Here is a 22,028-nt window from a genome sequence, read left to right as displayed (position 1 = left end):
AGACCGCTCGGAAGCGCTGGAGACGCTGTAGCTACATATGGCCAAGGCCTATAAGTGGGCGCCTGTAGCGCTGCACCACAAAAGCAGAATCAGCCCTTGCAAAAACAGGGCTGTGAATAGGGCCGAAATGAGGAATGGCTAAAATAGCATGGAAGACCACTGTTTGGTATTTTGAAAAAAAAATGTCACAGGCATGTTTTATATAGGTGTGGCCCTACAATATATGTTTCACATATAGCATGATAGGTCCACTTTAAATGGTGTTTAACCACTAATTTGATAGAAATATACACATTAAATGTAAGTATTTTTGAGCACTTTTTAAGATAACAATTTTTCTAACTTTACATATATGTCATCGCCTCCATAATACATGAGGGAACAGTAACAAGTTATTGGATGCAGACTTAAAGTAAGTCTCAAACTAAGATGGTTTCTAATTTATTCAAACCGTTGGCATGATGAAGGTCTGTCACCGAATAGGCGCCAATAAATGTATTTATGCAGGCTAGACCGTAACAGCAGTTTGTATGCAGCTTGACTCACAGGCCTTCCAAGTTCACCGGCCATTCATACGATTTGTACACACAAAATATACAATTTGGATATGATGAATATAAGCAGAGGTTTAGTAATTACTACTAATATCAATGAGTTAAGTACTTTAGTATATCACTGTGATTCATAGTGTAAATCACCTTCAAATCTTTGAAGAAACAGGTCATTGGTTAACCTCTTGAAATCAGTGTTTTTTATTCCTCTTTGAATAAGGGCCCAAACTGATAATGGTAACAGTGACTGTACAGGGCAATGGTCAGAGGTGAGGGGAAAGGTCCTGCAGCTGAACAAACAGATGACCCTGTGTCAATCTCCTCGCTCTGTGGACACTAAGAACGTGAAGGGCCTTTTTCGTGTTTAATGGACCAAAGCAGTGTGACAGGAAATGTTGGCAAAGGGCAGCACTGAAAAAGTACTGAACCCGTTATCCCTTAACCTTGTAAACACACCAAATGTAATATTTGCTCTTATCAACTTCCTCAAACACAGATATAACGAACTACCTTGAACTATCTTCTTGGCTTCGGATAGATAGCATTGTGAAACTTGTTTTCATGTTTTGCTGATTTTGGTGCTCTTGGGTTATAAAAACATTTCCAAACCCAGCTGGAAAAATACAAAAAAAGCTAAGAAAGCAAGCCTGTTCTACTTTCCTGCAAGAGTGTTGAGGAGGTTGAAATGTGCCTAACAGTGATGATCTGCTGGATTCAACTTGAATACCTACTGTATATTCATCAGGGCTTAAAGGTTCATGAGGTAACTAGGCCGGCGGCCCCTCACGACCGGCCGTATTTGAGGTATTTTTTCCGTTGCATAAGAAGGATGTCGACCCCAGTCGTCCAGGGACCTGTCAGCTAGTTCTAAGAAATAAGTCAATCAAAGTTAATGTGTTACATTTGTGGCTGGGAGATTTGAATCACCAGACAAGACTGATAAAATGTGTTTGCAGTCTTCCAAATTCTTCAAAAAAAACACCTGGATGTTACTAAGAATTAAATTAGATTACTTTTGTACTCAAAATCAGATGGATTGTGATCAAACAAAGTCAAAGAATAGATAAGTTGAATACATTTAACCCTCCTCAAGCATCAATCAAATCAATCAAACTGCCCTTAGGAACACATTTGAGGTACTTTAAGGAGCTTTATTCTTCTACTTGGAAACTAAAATGACTCCTACTCATTTGACACCTATAGCTTCTTGTTACTTGCAGATTACATTATATTATACAGGTGATGAGGTTTTTGTGAGCTTTTCCTCCAAAGAAAGACCCATACACTTCCCAGATTGTTTCATTTTAATTAATTAATTTGTTCAAAATAACTGTTTGAGGCTAAAGGTGCAACTATCTCATCATATTTCATAAAAATAACATTTTCTACACAACCACTACCTACATTTTTATGATCATTTTGTTAATACTCCTTCTGTAGCCTACCTTAAATTAAATACCATTTTGAATGCAGGACTTTCCTTTTTATTGATTGTGGTATTAGTATTTTTACTGAAGGAAAGTATCTGAGTACTTCTTCCACCTCTGGTAAAAGCTTACCATTGCTGTCATTGTGAATAACATCTTAACATCATGAACAACTGGGAGCAGCAGTGTCTCTGTTTCCTGATTAACCAGATGAAACTATTTTGAAAGTGCTGATTAAGAGTGTTATTATTATATGCAGGGCTGCACATAACTGGTGCGCATGCACACCCCCCGCCAAAAAAGAGCACCGGATCATTTGAAAAAAGGCGCATTTGCGCACCAACATTGAGAGAGAGTAGAGAAGAGAGAGATATTTAGCGAGTTGCATAGTAACTGGTAAGATAGCAGGGTTTCCCACACATTGACTTTAGTTCGGCGGGCCGCCCAGGTATATTAACGCCCGCCAAAGTATAATTCGCGAGCTATTTAGGTTTAATTGTTTTAATCCGTGCACGAGCACGACGGCATCTGCGATCCCTCGCTCTNACGACAGAAAACAAGGAAAAAAAAAAAAAGAGCAATAACCAGTTTGGAATGAAAACCATTAGCAAGAATGTCTGAAATGTTGGGCCCCGTCTTTCAGATGGTGTGTCTTGAAGAATGCAAGCCTGGTGGAGTTGGGTGCTCCAGATGGCTGAGGTCATACGGCATGGATGAAACATTTATTGCCTACCATCCGGTCAGCTTCAACCTTCATGGCCTCCGTCCAAGGACCTCAACCTGGGAGCCAACCCGGGAAATTTGACCAGTTGTGTACAGTGCTTCACCCACAGCTATGTGTGTTGTGATCACTAATAGTATGCCATAAATGACGAATGAATTTGCTAAAAATGTTCGTTAGGAAATACTTGCAAACTGGTACAGGGTCAAAGCTTTTGCATTAAAGGGACCTAATCATGAAAATGACTTTTTTATGTATTTTATACAATAACATGTGTCCCCGGTGGTGTCAGGAACCAACAAAAGTGTCAGAAAACAAACCCGTCCCTCTTTTCCTCCGTACCCACATCTCAAAAACGGGGGTACACGGAACCTGATCCAGATTTTTCATCCGATATGAAGGTAATATCGGAATCTGGACCACGGCCCTATCGAAACATTGCTATTAGAAACAATGCCCGACTGTTTGGAGTAATATGGTCTTTTTACATTAGCAAGTCATCGCTAACACTCAGAGCTTACCTGTACGGAGGCGATATGTGAAAACGCAGGAAATAAAAAGGAACTCACCTTCGTGGTCAAGACCGGTGAGAGAAAAAGCCTTGTGAGCTCCATACTGTTTCAGAAATAATCCTTGATGGGTTTGGGACATGATATGGCATTTAAAATCACGCAGCGATTTAGCTGTCTCCCGGTAGAATCTGAGCAGGCATAAACTCCGCCCCCTCTTTTTTTTTTTTTTTCAAGCCATGGACCCTGAACCTGCAGTTCCCTAACAGGGCTGAAATAGAGGGTTATGAGAGATGTCTAAAATGCATGATCTGTTTGGTTTTTTGAGCAAAACACATCATATACATGTTTTTTAATATCTGAGAACCATAATACATGCCTATAAATAGCATAATAGGAGACCTTTAATACATGTTTTTTTCCAAGAGGCCTTAAGTTATGTATTTATATTTGCATGACAGATAATTCATTTTTTATTTATGATAATCATAAAGTATTCAATGTTTCACTCTCTTCCCACAGATGGCTAGAGGACACAGGTCAAGCATTTCCAGCAAAGCTACGTTTGTCACCCTCTCTCGAGCGTTGTGCAGTAAAGGTATCCTGGCTCTATTCGGAGTCTCTAAACTCACCGCCATCATGGAATCAAACTCCTCCCAACCCGACCAGGTCAGGAGGGGGGAGATGATCCAGAGGTTCAAGATCCCACAGGATGCCTGTACGTACAAAGGGGAAGGGATTTGCTAACAGAATTGTATTGCCTGTGTATTTGTTCTTGGTATTCAGTGTTTTTCACAGGATTCCGTTGCTGTCTAAAGCATTCATATCTAGTATTCTGTAATATGTTTTTATGTTATAAAAAATACATTATCTATGCCTTAATGAGAGTGCTGCTACTTTGGTTTCTGACTCAAACACACTGTTGGGAGTTAAGAGGGTAGATTTATTTTTCCTAAATAGAATTTAAATATGTATTGTTTTGTTTGCTAACCTCCCAGTGTAGTAAAGGAATACAAATAAGAGGGTAAGGCTGATTGCATTGTATTTGTCTTATCATCAGCAAACTTCATTAAGTCCACAACTTACAAATTCATTGATACTACCTTCCAGTTTTGTTGGGACTTACCATTTGTACAGATTTTACAGTAGTCGTAGGGATGAATGTGCTGTGAGAGTAATGTTACAGACACCTTGGGGAAGTTTAAAAGCCCCAAAAATTGATTTATTTGTTCGTTTTTTTTAACGGGATTTGTGGCAACAAGGATATGAATGCCAACTGTTCGATTATTTTTACAAAAACTAGATATCAACTTGTTTGTTGGATATTACATTTGTATGAATACTGTATATCTAATGATTCTCCAATCGTCTGCCCTTGTGTAGCTCCCTTCTGTATGAACATGTACCTGGATATGGTCAACACCACGGGCGGAGCCATCGCCTGGGCCTTCCTCAAACCAATGCTGATGGGTCACATTTTGTATACCCCTGACACACCTGCCACCAGGGCCATAATGGAGAAGGTATGAAGCACATATAAATATGTCTTGTGTTTGGGTCAGCAGCTTCAAAATCAGCACTCACGGTTTTGCCGAGTATGTTGATCTTTTATTTGGTGTATTGGATGAGCATAGTGAGAAAATATAGAAGAAAAATACAAAAATCATTCAACATAAATATAGAATAGAAGAAAATTACTATAAAATATGAAAAATACTATAGGAAAAAGTCTTCATGAACTTATGAACTCTATGTTCTAAATCCTCCAGAATCCCTCATCTGTCCTTTTTATGCTTTTACAGGAGTTTTTTTTCACTCTTACTTCTACCTTTTCTAGGGTTTAGTTACCTTTGGAGTCTTCAAGCACCCCTACTGGCATGTAGTAAACAACAAATACAGCATTGCAAGGGGTGCACACCTATTTGTATGTGCCACCATCTTCCACTGTGGTATTATTTTGAGCAACTTTAGTTTTTTTTTTGTATACTGCTGACATCACAGACGAAAACAGCCACAAGAACAATGAAATAGGGCAGGTTATGAAATCTTGCTTACACTCAGCCATTTCATATATTCTCGTCCTTGTCCTCTCCTTTCCAGGCCAATTCCACCTTGAATGAGTTTGCAAATCTAAGGAAGTACTCCGAGGACTGGATCGAATCCTCCAACTACCTCGTGAAGTCTGCCGTGTTACTCAGCCAAACTTTGCCAATGCTGCAGGTATGAAAACTTTGAACTGTCTTTTGAACATCTTATCGTTGCAGTTGGCTCGCTGCCATCTCGCGGAAATTTTGGAGATAAACTTTTGCAGTGGTCTGCCACGAGTTTCAGCAGGCGAATCTTGATGTTGTACTTCGTCTCTTCCCACTCCCTCTCAGAATTCCCTCGGCAATTCCTTTGTTCAGAGATTCATTGAGATGCAGACAGACATCAATGTCGACACAATGAAGGAGACGCTCAGCAACTTCTGTGAGTGAGCATTTGAAGGTCTTACTTTTGTAAGCGGCAGATTCCAGGCTCACCTTTATATTTCTCCCTCATTTATTGCCTGTAAAATATCCGCACTATCAGAAAATAGCACTGCTGCTTATGTTTACATGAAGCATCGCTATCATCACTTCAACATGTATTCCTTCAGGTTCTATCTTCTTGATGTGATTATATGTGACAGTTTTTTTTCCACAAAGGTCTGACTTTGATGTGCAGGTATTTAATCAGATTACCTTGAAATGCCAGACCATATCTTTTTATCCGAGTTAACATCTGAGATAACAGTGCATGGCACGGAACAGACACGGGGAAGTAGCATTACTTTAATTTAGATTTACAGCAATCAAATCTAAATCTACACGCTGAACTGCTTTGACCCTGTCTGTGAATTTCTAAATGTGTTTTTTCCCCCTAAAGCTAACATGACCGCCATGCTGGAGAAAAACAAACACATAATGGATCAGGTCACCACCTTGTCCACCCTGATGGTGAACCTCTCCTCCTGCATCACATTTGACCGTTACCGTGGCTACGACACTGCTGATGAGCTCAACGCTGCAGCTCAGCACCTCGCCAAAAACCGTGATCTCTACGCGAGTAAGTAAATATTAGGTATAATGGACATGTTTATGTGAGGAGAGCCGACTCATTCTGACCTGCGGGTTCATGAGGACAGTGCAGTGTGATTTATTATTGATTATATTCCATCATATATTGTACTTTTCTGGACTTGTGTTTGTGTTAGAGCTTATCCCAGCCAGGCAAAAGCATCCACCACATCAACATATTGTTGACAATGATTTAAGAGGAGAAAGCTTCCACCAAAACAGACTTTAAAACAGTATGTCTAGTAGAAAAAGATCGTAAAAGCTGCTCTTTAAATGCTATCTGTTTATACAATGCATGATCTGTTTGGTATTTCGAGCCAAACACTTCAGAGACATGTTTTGTATATAACTGAGACCTATAATATCTTGATGAAAAACAGTTGGGTGACCTTTAAGTTTAAGATGTGTGCATTGAGATTTTGCAATCTGTCCTTTAGGTGTCATCTTCAAGCTTCCCAAAGACACGGACGCATCCAGGAAGCGTAATGCCAGGGCTTCCTCTTCCACATCCACCCTGCCTCCTAAAGTCAGCTACACCATCCGAATGCACATGGACAACTTGATGCGCACAGACAGAGTCCGTGACCCCTATTTTATGAAGGACCACCACATCTCGGCCCAGAGGACGCTGCGCTACAACCGGGGCTTTGTGTACCTGCAGGAGAACATCGATCGGGCGATCATAGAGACCCAAACTGGAAATAGAATTGAGGAGACAGCCGTCCAACTGCAGCCCTTCCCCTACCCCTGCCACTACAGGGATGAGTGAGTACCCTATACACACGGATGCACTCTCACATCACACACACACACACACACACACACACACACACACACACACACACACACACACACACACACACACACACACACACACACACACACACACACACACACACACACACACACACACACACACACACACACACACACACACACAGTACAAACATGCTCCCCTGTGGATGCAGCACAGAAACGTGAAAGGATCAACGGTGTCTCTGTGGGGAGATACCGTTGCATTGCCGTGGATTCATGTATGCTCTCTCATTATTAATTTGCCACTTGGGACTGACAGTAAGCAGTCATTCACAGGAACCCTTTTTGCATTATAATTGGCTCTGCACCAGGTGCATAAATATTCACTATTATTGAGCATTCATTTTTTAAGACCATACTCACAAACGCCCTCCAAGCTCTCAAGGAACCCCACTCATCTCTGTAGTATATTTCCAATTCAAAACATGGGCTTGGCATTAACTTGTGCATCGATACTCTTCATTGTTTCCAATAAATCATGCTTGACCGTAATGTCTATGTTTTTGCTTCCTGCCCCCGAGTGCTGATATCTCATCTTAGAGGCACCAGCGGGCCACTGTCTCTGGCTGGATGCCTCTGACCATTTATAAGATATGAGAAATCTCGCCTCTGCATCCTTCTGATTTATTACTCAGCAAGACAATTTCTGACATGAGCTGTGAAATATAGCTGTGTAGCATGAAAAACCTAAAGCTCTAAATTCCTATGCTTCAGGCTCCAGATATGATTGGGTCAAAAAAAAGAAGACTAAAATGGAGAGGCATTTATTTTACGTAAATAATAACAGGATCAGGGTGTCAAAAATCCCCTAACACCTCCTTCGATATTGCTTTTCATTCCGTGTGTCTGTCAAGCCGGTGACTGAATGATAGCTCTTTTTATCTTCTGTTGTTGACAGTGATTGGGGTTTTCTAGAAATGTGACTGACAGTTTTCTGTATTCCCCAGGTACCTGGAGGCCGTCGCTTTTGTCTTCCCTCTCATGTTGATGATAGCCTGGGTGCTGTTTGTGGCTGATTTTGTGAAGAAACTGGTGCATGAGAGAGAGCTGAGACTACATGAGGTATTTTTTTTCACTTCAAATATTATCAAAATTGACCCTGTATTTTACATAGAACACTGAATTCTTGCTTTCTATAAGGTCCTGTTATCATACCGTCCATTTATTTGTGTTTTTTCAAGTATGCACTCACGCAGCTCACAGCAACAAACAGTAACATTTCCTCCCTCTTATATTCCCACTGTTCATTCTTAAGTACCACTAGCAAGCCAACACATCAACACTTTTTTTTTTTCCTTGTATTCCAATCCTTTTATTTTCTTGCTTTTCTCACAGTACATGAAAATGATGGGAGTCAATCCGCTCAGCCATTTCTTCGCATGGTTCCTGGAGTGCGCCTCCTACTTGGTGCTGACCGTCTCCATCCTCACCCTGGTGCTGAAGTACGGCAACATTCTGCCCCACAGCAACGGCTTCATCCTCTTCTTGTACCTCTGCAACTACAGTTTGAGCATCCTGTCCTTCAGTTACCTGGTCAGCTCCTTCTTCGACAAGACTTACATCGCTGGCCTCAGCGGCAGCCTTCTGTACATCCTCTGCTTCTTCCCCTTCATTGTGGTCTTGGCCGTGGAGACAGATCTCACCTTTTCCCAGAAGAGCGCCCTGGTGAGGAACCCTTTGGACCCTTGTCTTTCATGACTCATCTATTAAAATGGTAGTACTGTGCAATGTGTAATAACTTACACAGCTCTGGAATTGAAAGGAGAAATAAGGAACAACATACAATCATGTCATTTTATTACCAAATGTTATTTACTCAATCTATCATAGAACATTTTTGTAACATGATTCAAAAATTCCAGCCTTAAAACACGGTTCCTTGTGAAATAGTAAAAACAACTAGTTTTTGCCTCAAACTGTTTTACAATGTGAGATTTTCTTTTAACTTTGACACATTGACAGAAACAATCTGACAGTGCACAGGTTTCTGTTTGCCTTCTTATGCTGACATAAGTTGTGCATATTTACGTAATATAGGCTTTTATTTTGGTGATGGTTGTCAGGTTTGATCATTAATTAGATGTCACATAATGTCAGTGCAACAGCTAAAGCCTTATTTGCTTTGAACAAAACTCTTCATGTTTTGTTGAGAAAGTGTTGTTAAAACCACATAAGAGAGGAATGAAAGAAAGGCACAAGACACATCATTGGATTTTTGCTGCTTTTGTTTCTGTATGTTGTCTGATTTGTCTCTCATTTTCTTACAGAGTTTGTTCTCCCCAACCTGCTTTAGTTATGCCAGTCAATATATCTCTCGATTCGAGTCCCAAGGAGAAGGTATGCATATACATTGTATACTGTACACATTTGACTTGCATCAAACAAGACTCTTTGACATAGAGCATAAGCTATTTTAGTCAGTGTGAAGCAATTGCAAATGATCTGTTGGCTTCTTTAGGCCTCCAATGGAGTAACTCATACACCTCGCCCATACCTGGAGACACGGCTTCGTTCGGTTGGCTGTGCTGGCTGATGCTCATCGACTCCATCCTCTACTTCATCATCGGGTGCTACATCCGAATGGTCTTCCCAGGTAAACTATTAAATCATAGAAGTCTGTATGAAAAATATTTTCCTTAAATGAAGGAGGCCAGTCCTTTCTAATAATTGATCTGTGATGTTTTATCGCTGATTTGAAATCAGGATCAACTAGGATTGCTGTAAACATATATGTGTCGAGAGCAAGTACATGGCATATTTGCTGTATACAGATTAGGTTGTTAACAGTGGAAGCATATAAGGGCTCATGAAGATTTATATTTGGTTATGCTTTTACCCTTTAGGCAACTACGGCATCGCTTCCCCATGGTACTTCCCATTCAAAGCATCCTTCTGGGCCGACCTGTGCTGTTGCTGTAGGTCAAACAGTAAGGTGGGCCGAGGACTCCTCTTCACCAACATCATGCAGAAAAACCAGCCTGTCTTCTCCGATGACAAGGGAAAAGGTACGGGGGGAAAAGAAAAATGAATTTGTACTATCTCGCTGCAGATGATAATAAGCACTGCTGTCTCCTCCGGTGTTATGTTTTGAAGCAGGAACATGATGTTTTCCCTTTTTATATCATTTTTTGTCTCTGACACCTCACTACCTTTTTTTTTCACCCTCACTCTTTGTTTAATTCCCGTAACCTGTAACTTTGATTTACTGGTTGTCTCTGTCTCCATGTTTTTTCTCAGGCCAGAGCAGTCTTTCCTCTCAGACTGGGGAGGATTTCTCAGAGCTCCCAGTAGGCGTTGCCCTCCATGGTCTCAGCAAGATGTATGGCGACCGAGTAGCTATCCAAAACCTTAACGTGTCCTTCTACGAGGGCCATGTCACCTCACTACTTGGTCACAATGGAGCCGGCAAGACTACCACCATGTATGTGTGGCATGATTTCTTTATTTTTCACTGCATCAGCATGACGTGAGATGAACATAAATGCAATTTTGACAATTCATATACTCAATGAGGCGTCTTTTAAATTTGATTTGTGCATCCCTTTAATCAGCAGACATTTTAAATGGGTCTGCTGCTGACAGGGAGATTGTTTTGTCTAAATCTGGCACAGCAAATGCTACTTGAAAGAGATTTGCCTGACAGGTATTCATCAGCTGGAGCACTTACATTTACATTTTAAATGTGACTAATTTTGCTGATGCTCTCAGTGCATCAGCAGAATACCTTTCAACAATGTTACAAAAAAAACCCCCAGAAGATATAGTATTCCAGGGCCCAACAAATCATAATTGAACAGGAAAATGGTTGGGAGAAAGTACAGAAAAAACGAATTGGACATAGCAAAGGGCATTTCCAACATTTAGTGTTCTAGGTAGCAGATATGAGGTAACATAAGTTGTTGAAAAACTATCTTATCTATTTGAATTATATCTTTATGAAACATGAAATAACCAGAAAACTGAATTATCTCATGTAATAAATGAAAATGCTTTGTGCTTAGGTCTCTCCTGACTGGCCTTTTCGCCCCAACATCTGGCACCATCGAGGTGTATGGCAGAGACATGCAGACCAACATCGATGAAATTCGCAGAGAGCTAGGAGTGTGCATGCAATATGACGTCCTGTTTGACCACATGACCACCAAGGAGCACCTGCTGCTGTACGGCCAGATCAAGGCGCCACACTGGTCACAAGAGGAACTGCGTGAACAAGTCCGCTCGTGAGTGACAATCCGTCCATTACAGGGAGCATGCTTAACAGCATAATGCAATCAATCATAATCCAGTGGGTCTTAAAGATTATATCAGGGGTTCTGCATTATTTAGCAATGCCATTGGATGTATTGTATAACCTGTTTTGTTACATCATAAGACATCATAAGAATGATTCTTTAGTGTCTAGGAAATATGAGTAAGGGTTATCAGAGTAAACAGTGAATTATAGCTAGTGCTTAACACAAGTGACTGGTTACATAGGGACAAAAACTAAGAGCAATATTCAAATAGGGTTATAATCAAATATATTTTATGATTATACTGCTGTAACTTATAGAATATATAGGCCTTGACGCAAGAATTCCAATCTGTGATAAGGACAAAATAATTGTTACACTTGTCATCCATGAAATAAGCCCCACTCTTTTCAGATGCAAGCTGAGAAAGCTATTGTTCTCCAACCATGCTATGACAAACCTAAAACAACACTTTCCCCCCATTTCCAGATCACAATTTGAGTATTTCTTTGTATTTTATCTCTTTTTTTTCATTTTTACTCTCTGGGATCAGCTTAAGGGGGCAAGCATTTGAAAAGAAATGTAATTATTCTGTGGCATAATTAAGCTATGGGTAGAACCCCCAGTTGCATCATGAAACTATTTCTGGAGGGTTTCCGCATGAAAAGAGCAGCAGTAATAAGCAGGAAAGCTATAAGCAAGGAACCGTACCTTCCCACTGGTTTCTGTTTTTCAGACATCCTGCTGGGTATCTGATGGGAGTGAAACTCAGAAACTTGGTTTTAATGCACAGACAAGTATGCTAATGTAAGCTGTATGTTAAATGCTTTTCATCGACTTCCCTACCAGGACCCTAGAGGAGACAGGCATGTACGCTCACAGACACAAGCTGGTGAGCACATTGTCAGGAGGCATGAAGCGCAAGCTGTCAATCTCCATCGCCTTCATAGGGGGCTCTCGCTTGGTGGTTCTGGATGAACCCACCGCAGGAGTTGATCCCTGCTCCAGGCGCAACATCTGGGACATTGTTATCCAGCACAAGAAACGTGAGTACATATGATGAGAAAAAATAGCCCAAAAGGAACTGAATGGAATAGGAAAAAATAGTTGAGGAAAGAAATGCAATTCTCCTTTTACTGTATGTCAAGTGGGGTCCTGCAAGGCGCGGACCTTGGCCCTATTTCTTTTTGATCCAAATCCATATTCTTTGGCAATTCTGTATGCAGTAGATAACTTTAGTTCATAACTGTCTGAATGTACTGCACTCTCGCCTCGCTGCCATCAAAAACTAGATGGCCTCTAACCACTAGCTTAAAAATGTTCAGCCAGAATATTTATCTAAATCAGAAATGATGCCAGGCAAATCTGCACTTCCCAAAAACAAAGTCAAGCAACTTTTCTACGCCGTCTTTTTTCTGATCTTGTCTTCTGCATTCAATTGTATACTAGCCTTAATCATGTAGCAATTACCCATCTACAGTTGGTGCATAATGCATCAGTTTCTGTTTTTGAATTCAGTCTTGATTACCTTATAAGCCCCCCATGGTTTATCCCTGCATTATCATTAGGATCTTGTAACTGCATATCAGATCAAATCAACTGCCATACAGATTCAACAACATGAACATACAGACACACAGTTTGCACCTTTCATACTAACTTTGCTAATCACAAGTGGGCCGGTTGTTTATTATACATATAAAGCACTAAAAAAGCATTAAAAAAAAGCCCAGCTGCTCACTTAAGAGATTAAAGTACCACACATGAGTTTAAGGGAATAATCTCATTCTAGCTTTGTGTAATGGATAATTAATCACATTGCATCATTTTTATCCTGTTAGACGACAATGAATAAGAATTTTTTTGTAATGAGGCTAGTCCTTGTACAAAAAATACTGAACTTCTTTAGTGCAAACACTTACATGGCACAGATAATCCAAAGTCTTGCTCTAGTACTTTCCACTGGAGAGACCCCCCACTACTCCCTCCCTATACTTCCTAAGAGGGAAAGGAGTAGAGGAGCAGGAACCTGGAGCCAACTCTAGGGCTTTCCCCTGCTCAGGCTTCTGACTTTAGATCTAGCATATAATTAAAGTTAAATAAATCCTGTGTTATTTATTCAGGCTGTTTTAGAATAGAAGACAGGGAGGCAGGGAGACTGCTAAATGTAATATAATTGAAGCTGTGGAAGAATATCCTGTGTAATTGGACCTGTCTCAGATGTTAAGTGAGACTTTGCTGCCAGGGAGATCTATTTTAAAGTTTACTTTCTGCACCGGTTGCTCTTTGTGAGCCTGTTTCTCTGATAATTTGTATGTAAATGACACAGCGTTTGTGTGACCTTGTCTTTGTGATGCTTTGGTATTTTATTTTGATGTGTGTTTTTGCAATTGTTTGTGTTTGCAGCTACACATGAAAGGATGTTCTGATAGGAAAACAAGGGAAAAATTGTTTTCCTGAAGATATTTTAATATGCGTCTACTGTATGTTGTTTTACCCTTCACAAAACCTTGAACAGCCATAAAGCTTTACAGCTAAGTTTGGCTGGCTATTGTTTGCCTGTGTGAATTTCAGGTTTGAGTGGATTGTTCAATAGTTAAAAGTGAAGGGAATAGTTTAGAAATTGTATACAAATGTATTCTATGTGTGTGTCCTGTCAGATCGCACTGTCATCATGTCCACTCACCACCTGGATGAGGCTGAAGTACTCAGCGACCGCATCGCCTTCCTGGAGAGAGGCGGATTAAAATGCTGCGGATCCCCCTTCCACCTGAAAGACAAACTGGGTCAGGGCTACAAACTCACCCTCACCAAGAAGGTACTTAATTTCATTGGCATCCAGTTCCAGGATTCTTTCTGGTCAAATAAACTATATTTCCCCAGAGCTACATGTTTATTTATTTGTATTGCTTTTGTTTGTTCCATTTCTGGCAATGAATATGTACACTTTAAGCAGTTTATATAGCCCATTACAGAAAAAAGCAGGGAGAAGAAACCTTAAACCCTAATCCTAGAAGTGAGAAGGCAACATATCTTGGATGCATTTTTATTCAGACACTTAGAGAATGCACAACCAGCACAAATAGTAACATTCCCTAGTACATTATTATAGTGGAACTGGCCTGTTTATGTAACAAAAATAATTCTCGGTTTTATTTCTGCCCCACTGGAGTTGCACACAATCCATATTGCAATAGGGTGATTTGTATCAGATCAATTGTAAAAACTGCTTAACAGGCTAAACACAAATAATGCTCTGCTGACTGCTGCAGTCTGGCTCATACTTTTGTTTAGACTATATAAATATATATATTAGTGCCCTTTATAAGTGCACTTTATACCAGTAGTTATTTGTGTCTAAAATAAAGCTGTCAGTACTGTGTATTTGGACTGTTCAGGCTAAAATGTCTTCTCTTTGTAGCAGTAAGTCAGAAAAAGGAAATATTATCGGGGGAAATAATAGAGTATTTACAAACCAAAAACATAAATAGTACAAATATATATATGGGCAGCTGCTTTGTGGTTGTGCAAAGTAAACCAGTGTAATATTGCAATTTAAAATTGTTATAACCCATTCCTCTTTTCTATATGCAGGTCCAGAACCCAGATTCTGAGCCGATTGACAATGCTGACCTGAAGGCCTTCATCCAAGCTCATGTACCAGAAGCCAGACTGAAGGAGGCCCAGGGAGGCGACCTGGTCTACTCACTGCCCCCCTTTAACTCATCCAACGCTTCCTCCTACCGCTCCCTTCTGACTGCGCTGGACGCCAACCTGGATGCCCTGCAGCTGGGAGGCTATGGCATCTCTGACACCACCTTAGAGGAGGTAGGCTCATGCACAGCAATGCAAAAAAACAACATATCTTGGATATTCCCTGTGTGAAAACACTCATGTTCATAAAGTTGGACATATTGACTCGTTTGCATAATTTCAAGCTTAAAAAATGGAACAAAAATGTCTGTGTTGTGAACAGATACTGTTGTTTTTCTTTTTATCTGTGTAGGTGTTCCTCCAGTTGACTCACGGAAACTCAGAAGATGGTTCTGAGGAAGGCCCGCTGTCTATCTCAGAGACGGTTTCTGACACTGATTCCATCGACAGCTTCCCCTCGGACTCGAGTGGAAACATCGACAACTTTGGTGACAAGATCAGTGAGTGAACCAGAAAAAACACTTTCCATAAAGTTTATATATTCCTTTTTTGTTATTTATAAAATAACTGTTATTCTATTTTACATTTTTAAAGAAAAATATTCGAAAAAAAACTTCAACTCAGCTGACCTAGTTCAACAACTTCCACATTTTGATGGGTGTACTGCCATCTTTTCTGATATAATCCACCCATTAACCTTTATCTCACCGTGCCCTAGAGGGGAAAGCAGGTATTATCAAAGCAGTAAGACACTAAGAAGGTAAGTGAATTAGTATATAAATGATTAAACCTGTCTCCACTTCTTCTCCAATGTATCCCAGAGCTTACCGGATCATCCACGATGAGCGGCATGGCCCTGGCCTGGCAGCAGATGACAGCCATACTGGTGAAGAGGTTCCACCACAGCCGTAGGGACTGGAAGGGCCTGATCGCCCAGATCCTGCTCCCTGTGCTCTTCATGGTGTTTGCTATGGGCCTGGGCTCCATCAAGAGCGACCTGCAGCACTATCCTGAGCTGGAACTCAGCCCTGCGCTTTACAACTTAGGACCGAGCTACTCTTTCTTCAGGTCAGCTCTCATTGGGTGCCCAATAGTAAACAAAGCTAATAAGGATGATTTGACTCCAAGCATTTTTGGATCAGTTTAATGGAACTCTAAAGCTTTGCCCTTTCATTCAATATATTTGGCAAGGTCAGACCAAGGCCACTGTGACTCAAGGTTGCAACGAAAAATCATGAAAGGGCACCTGAAAAAGTAGGTCTTGTCCAGGAATATTTATTTTACACAGACATTTACATTTTTAAATGTGGTGAGCTTTGGCGAAGGCTTCAAACAAATCATGATACAGCTGTGTGCCTCTCAAGAGAAGTCTTTGTAATACTTGGTTTGTTACAAAGCTTGGAAGAGGTTGTCTTGTAGTACCATTTTCTGGCATTTACAAATCTTATACCGCGTGGTCTAAACGATGCACCAAGATCACTTTTTTGAGAACACAGAGCTGCAACCACCCTGCAACTTTGATGAAGGGTTGAAGCATCTCGTCCTTTGATTGGTCCCCTGGGATCCCCCATGTCACTTGTTAGAGAATTAATTTAAAGCTGCAGTTTGTTGAAGGGCAGACAGACCTTAAGGAAAGGGATCGGAGGAAAGAGAGGATTGAAGACGGATGAGATACAAGATCAAAGTGAGAGGGAGTGTCAGGAAGTTGCGAGATGTCTTCATTTTTGAGAAGTGCTGTTGTTTGATCAAGGGGATGTGCAGCAAAGGAGAAAATGAGGAGGTGCCATCCATATCAAAATCGGTATGGATGCACTCCCTAGTCCTCTTCAGCTTGATACAAATGAGATTGAAAAGATTGGATAATCATTTTAATTCAGATAAATGGTAAGGCTTGGAGAGCTAGGTAGCAGTCTCACCTTTTATGAACTTTCTCAGAGCAGTGTGTTTTCAGACTTGCCTGCATGAACAATACGAATGCAATGATCTGAATGTTTATTTATGAGAGTACCTCTTCTAGCAGGAAACAGCTCAAATTAAAGAACCCCACTCAAATGTAAAGTGGCAAATCAAATGTCCTCACTCTCCTTTTATCTGTCCAGCTCCCCGCAGCAAAGCTATTAGAATCACTGATTGTGCCCCCATGGTCACTTTATCGACAATATCGGGAGATAGTAAAGTGCTCTTATACCATGTTCTCTACTATCCTTGATATATTCCAACCTTGAAACCCCAGCAACCAACACTGATTTGAATAAATCATCAATAATGAGTGAAACCAATTTTAGAGCCTTGTGAACCGTTTTTGTGGGGTTCCTTCATTTTATTGTAATTATTGTAAAGTCTACTAAATCGAATATGTAAAATTTGAGTTGAGGCTGACTGTTTGTTTTCTGACTCCATAGTAACCAGAACCCCAGCACCTCTCAGCTGACGGACACCATGTTGTCATACCCCGGGATCGATAACGCCTGCCTCGACAAGTCTAATAACCCGTATGTAATCAAACCTCAAATGCCAAACATGTTTCCCTTGAAAATTATCTATTTTTCACCGATACTCTTGGTGCCCTTGCTCAATTTTCTTATGTATTCTACGCCTTTTCCAACTGCACAGTAATTTCATATTTCCCTTATTGTCATTCTTTTAATGCCTCCTCCTGCACCTTGTTTCATTACCAGGCTGCCTCCCTCCTATTCTTTCCACTTTCTTTCTCTGTTTTCCTAGCGCTCAGCTTATGTATGTGTCTGAAAGCCGGCAGCGGGACACTGCGATAGGAGGGCGTCATTTGTATTCCATAAACACCTTGTGTTTATAGGGGAGATTTTCCCCTTACAGGCGCTCAAATCAATGTTAGCACAAAAAAAAAGAAGAAAAAAGACCGAGATAATGGAAGATCCTATGTTGCAAAAAGATGTTTTGCTCACCATGTCCTATTATCACAACATGACAATTACTGAAAGGACGGTGTGTGAAGCAATTACATTTATATAAAATATAATGTATTGTCCCTTGACTAGGGTCACTGTTGTTGGACAACTTATATCTAAAGTAACAGGTGAGCATGTGGGTGTGCAATCTTCAGTCATCTGCACAATGTGTCATAAAGCACTTGACTGAAAAGAAAGGCGGGGGAGTTGAACATTCACCCACACAAACACATTACACATAATACGATTTTACATTACATATAAAATAAGAGTTTTTTTAACTAACGTCAGAGAAAGACAGCATGCAAACTTCACAGGTGCTGTATGAATGGTTGCAGTTGGCAAACATGCAGATGTGTAGCTTTGATGCAGGCCATCATATCAACTCAGTTTCAGGATGTTTTCTGGGTCTGTCTAGGGATGCTCTAGTGCCATTATCACGCACTGCAGACTGCCATCTTTCCTCTGAGCCACCATTTCACTTTGTGAATGTTTTCTTTTAAGGGTCTGCACAAGAAGCGCAAGCAGCTGGAATTCCAGAGGGAACGGCTCCAAAGCATTTAGTGTCTGTAAATGCAGCCGTCAGGAACAGGTGAGACTGGGTCACTGGGAGCAGTGTTTGTGATTGTGTGTGTGTGTGAGTGAGTTTTTATGTTCTCATGCATCTCTGTTGCTACACAGGAATGTGTCTTACTGAGTGTGATTGTGAGAAAGGCAGAGTGTAATGTGGTTTTCTTTTCCCTACACTGCAGGTTTGCGACCTTGACAACTTCCGGCCCCCCCATAAAGAGATCCCCTCGTCTCAGATTGTGTATAACCTCAGTGGTATCAACGTGGAGAAATACCTGGTGGCAACAGCAAATGATTTCATCAGAAACAGGTGAACATACTGAGAATTCAACCCATGCTTCACTGATATTGTACTATAGTCTCAGTGCTTACTGCTAGTTGCATGAACTATAGGAAGCAATGTTCCAACAGAATCCAATATCACATATATTACATCAGGGGTGTCCAAACCTCTTTCACTGGGGGCCACATACAGACAAATATACGAAAGGCTTGGCCTCTCACTCGAGGTGAGGTATATTGCTTCATAAGTTAAGTTCTAAGTTAGCAAAACCAATCAAATGTAGGTCAATTATCCTTAATACTTGAATATGCTTTAAGAAAAAAAACAGCCTTCAACAAAGCTTCCCATAGGGTTTCATTTATTTTCTTACAAAACTGTTGGCAGCTCAAGCCTCAGATTGCTTATAATAAGGAACAATATGAAGGTTTTATTTGAAGCTTGTTATGCTAGTAAGTTATTGGGCTTTATTTGAATCAACGAAACTTTGTTAGAAAATGTTTTCAACTTTAACTTACTGAATTTATTTGAAAGGTTGGGCTTATTGACACATGAATAGTACTGCGTAATATCTGTTTACATATATATTTAAGAAGTACAATATAAGAAAAGCAGAAGTGTCATGTGTGGGCCATATTCCATTATACATTTAGAATTTCCTGAGGGCCAATTCAAAATGGACAACGAGCCGCAGTTGGCCCCCGGGCCGTAGTTTGGACACCCTTGTATTACATATAACATATTTTTGATGAGTTTGAGACTCCATTTTAAGACTTCAGTCCTCAGTATTTAAGTCGTGGCCTATTTGTTAATTGTTGGTAACAGCAAATGCTATGTTTTACTAAAAGCTCCAATTGAGTAGAAATAACTATTCTAATCAAAATGTCAGGCAATAATCTGCCTTTGTCAATCTTTCTGTGAGCAACACTAATCTGTTTTTATGCTGCACACGGCTCGTAGTTTGATACCTGGCTGAGATGCTGGAGGTGTGCAGCATGTCGCCGGCAGCTCTTCATCTGACAGCTCACTGGGGCTGCTGCCGACTGCTCAATTACTCTTGTTCAATATTTCAAACGGATTGGCTGTCGCAAAATGTGCCTTGTGTTTTGCAGATGCATTTTTGTATTATCTGTATTGGCCAGTATTAATCCTACTGACAAACGGGTGCTTTAAATGTGATGCTGCAGCATTCGGAAATGCTTGGTTAGCATTAGCATACATTTAAATCAACATTTCTTACAGGATATCGCCAGAGACTCCCAGCTTGTCCTGTAATACTACACATTTATAAATACCACAGTTCTTTCATTAGTGGGCCATTATGTTCAATTACCATTGAGCTACCTCATTCAGCAAAAATGACATAACAGACCTTAACTCAAATAGAAATCTTTAAGATCATTTCTTTAATAGTCAGAACTGGGAAAGTTGCTATTGCTGGGAAGTGCGTTGTATATAAAACAAGCTCTGCTTAACACAAGTAGGTTTTTAGTATCTTGTCCATTTTTGGTCATACTTTTATCGTGGGGTCAAATGTTTTTACCTAAATGCTTCTCATTTGCAGGTTAATATTTAATTCAAAGAAAAACAAGCAAGCAAAAGAGATAGTTTGTCTTTCTCAGCAGCGTTCGGAGCTCTTTGTTTTTGATCTATTTATATATATATTATTTTTTTATAGGTATGGTGGCTTTTCTTTTGGCGAGTCACTCCCTCACGACTTAAAAATGGATTTAACAACAGTGCCCAAAAACCGTACACTGTCTAAGGTAACTTTTCTCTTTTTCCCAGTTGCCTGTCTCATTATCACTTTAATGGCTTCACTGATGTAAAGTTTAAACATTAAATCTTATCTTAAAGTATATTGGCTACAAGATCAAGGCTTGCAGATGGAGCTGCATTGTTACGCCATCAGTGTCATCATAAATATGCTTTATTGAAGCAATTCCGCAGCAGTTGTTAGCGTGTACATTTCCTCCTCTGCATTTACTGTACTTTAAAGCCTTAGTGATAAAATATCGGAAAGTGTATTTTAGGGATATAGTTGTCTTTCATATCCTGATTTGTAGCAGCGTGATTGATGGTTTCCATGCATGTTTGTGTTTGAATGTGTTTAGGTCTGGTACAACCCAGAGGGCCACCACACAATGCCGGCATACTTAAACAGCCTCAACAACATCATCTTACGCTCCAATCTTCCAGCAGACAAGGATCAACGAGAATATGGTGAGCTGGAGTTTGAGTTTCTTTTGAAACTCTAGAGAAGGCCAAGGGACACAGTCTGAGAATAAAGTGTAGTTGATTAAGAATTATATCCACAAAGATGCAAAAACAGATCCCTATCTTATTTTTTACATGATATTAGCTTCTCTGCAATTTACTCTTATTGTGTGAAATATTAAAATTATTTAGAAACACATCTAAACCTATCATTTGTTTAGTTGATTGTCTGTATTAACAAAGGGTATTGTACAAGTTTGAAATAAGACATGACTGGGATTAGGCCAAGGGGATGCACACACAAGGTGCTACTGATTAAACACCTTGATCATTCTGTAGACTAAATATAAACAGAGCTGTAAACAGTGTGTTTACTCATGGTTCATTCCACTGGATTAAAGCCAGGGGGTGCTGTGTGTCTTCAGACTCACATCAGTATGCATGCATGGTGAATACTGATGAGTGCCGCTCACTGGGGTAAAATCTGGCCCACGTTTTCAGTACTGTTTCAGCTCTGCATCACCCTGACCATCTGCCTGCGGGCAGGAATACACACACACACACACACACACACACACACACACACACACACACACACACACACACACACACACACACACACACACACACACACACACACACACACACACACACACACACACACACACACACACACACGTATTCGACACAGGATGAACAAGGTGCTCGAGGGGTAGAGTGAATTGTACCTGCACACAGGGGTGGAGATCTGGGGAGATTACTTTTCAAGGTGATGGTTCATCAGTCAAATGTGAAGCCCTCCCTCNGTTTACTCGGAAGGCTTCAGTAGAAGCTGCTGGGAGTCCCAGCAGCTTCTACTGAAGCCAGTCCCTAACTCCGGGGACTTCCGGCCGGGGATTTTGGGCGGCAGTATACGCCGTGAAGTTGTTTGCGGCCTGCCAGTAAACCCAAAGCAGAAGAAGAAGAAATTACGTCAGCGGCTTCATTTGCCTAATCCACCCCCAGGAACTAATTTCCGGTGTGAAC

General features: G+C 40.6%; 2 protein-coding genes across 2 annotated transcripts in view; one reads left to right on the top strand and one right to left on the bottom strand.

Annotated features, from left to right (window-relative positions):
• Positions 1-22,028, bottom strand: part of trmt61a (tRNA methyltransferase 61A) — a 735,410-nt gene that overhangs the window by 139,314 nt on the left and 574,068 nt on the right. The window lies entirely within an intron of this gene.
• LOC104965050 (ATP-binding cassette sub-family A member 12) overlaps positions 1-22,028 on the top strand; it is a 134,016-nt gene that overhangs the window by 6,177 nt on the left and 105,811 nt on the right. Inside the window, exons 8-30 of the mRNA XM_010793990.1 lie at positions 3,731-3,926; positions 4,592-4,731; positions 5,309-5,428; positions 5,587-5,677; positions 6,116-6,295; positions 6,744-7,071; positions 8,070-8,184; positions 8,458-8,787; positions 9,390-9,459; positions 9,581-9,715; positions 9,966-10,127; positions 10,360-10,543; positions 11,124-11,342; positions 12,204-12,400; positions 14,015-14,172; positions 14,949-15,182; positions 15,361-15,508; positions 15,830-16,076; positions 17,411-17,500; positions 18,440-18,527; positions 18,688-18,815; positions 20,464-20,551; positions 20,900-21,008. Of these exons, the coding sequence (XP_010792292.1) occupies positions 3,731-3,926; positions 4,592-4,731; positions 5,309-5,428; positions 5,587-5,677; positions 6,116-6,295; positions 6,744-7,071; positions 8,070-8,184; positions 8,458-8,787; positions 9,390-9,459; positions 9,581-9,715; positions 9,966-10,127; positions 10,360-10,543; positions 11,124-11,342; positions 12,204-12,400; positions 14,015-14,172; positions 14,949-15,182; positions 15,361-15,508; positions 15,830-16,076; positions 17,411-17,500; positions 18,440-18,527; positions 18,688-18,815; positions 20,464-20,551; positions 20,900-21,008 (3,757 nt within the window). The remainder of the gene's footprint in view (positions 1-3,730; positions 3,927-4,591; positions 4,732-5,308; positions 5,429-5,586; positions 5,678-6,115; positions 6,296-6,743; positions 7,072-8,069; positions 8,185-8,457; positions 8,788-9,389; positions 9,460-9,580; positions 9,716-9,965; positions 10,128-10,359; positions 10,544-11,123; positions 11,343-12,203; positions 12,401-14,014; positions 14,173-14,948; positions 15,183-15,360; positions 15,509-15,829; positions 16,077-17,410; positions 17,501-18,439; positions 18,528-18,687; positions 18,816-20,463; positions 20,552-20,899; positions 21,009-22,028) is intronic.

Source organism: Notothenia coriiceps, unplaced genomic scaffold, assembly GCF_000735185.1.
Source record: "Notothenia coriiceps isolate Sejong01 unplaced genomic scaffold, NC01 NC01_scaffold00037244, whole genome shotgun sequence".
NCBI classification, from domain to species: domain Eukaryota; kingdom Metazoa; phylum Chordata; class Actinopteri; order Perciformes; family Nototheniidae; genus Notothenia; species Notothenia coriiceps.
The sequence above is the reverse complement of the archived record's forward strand: the minus strand, read 5'-3'. Positions and strand labels throughout refer to the sequence as shown.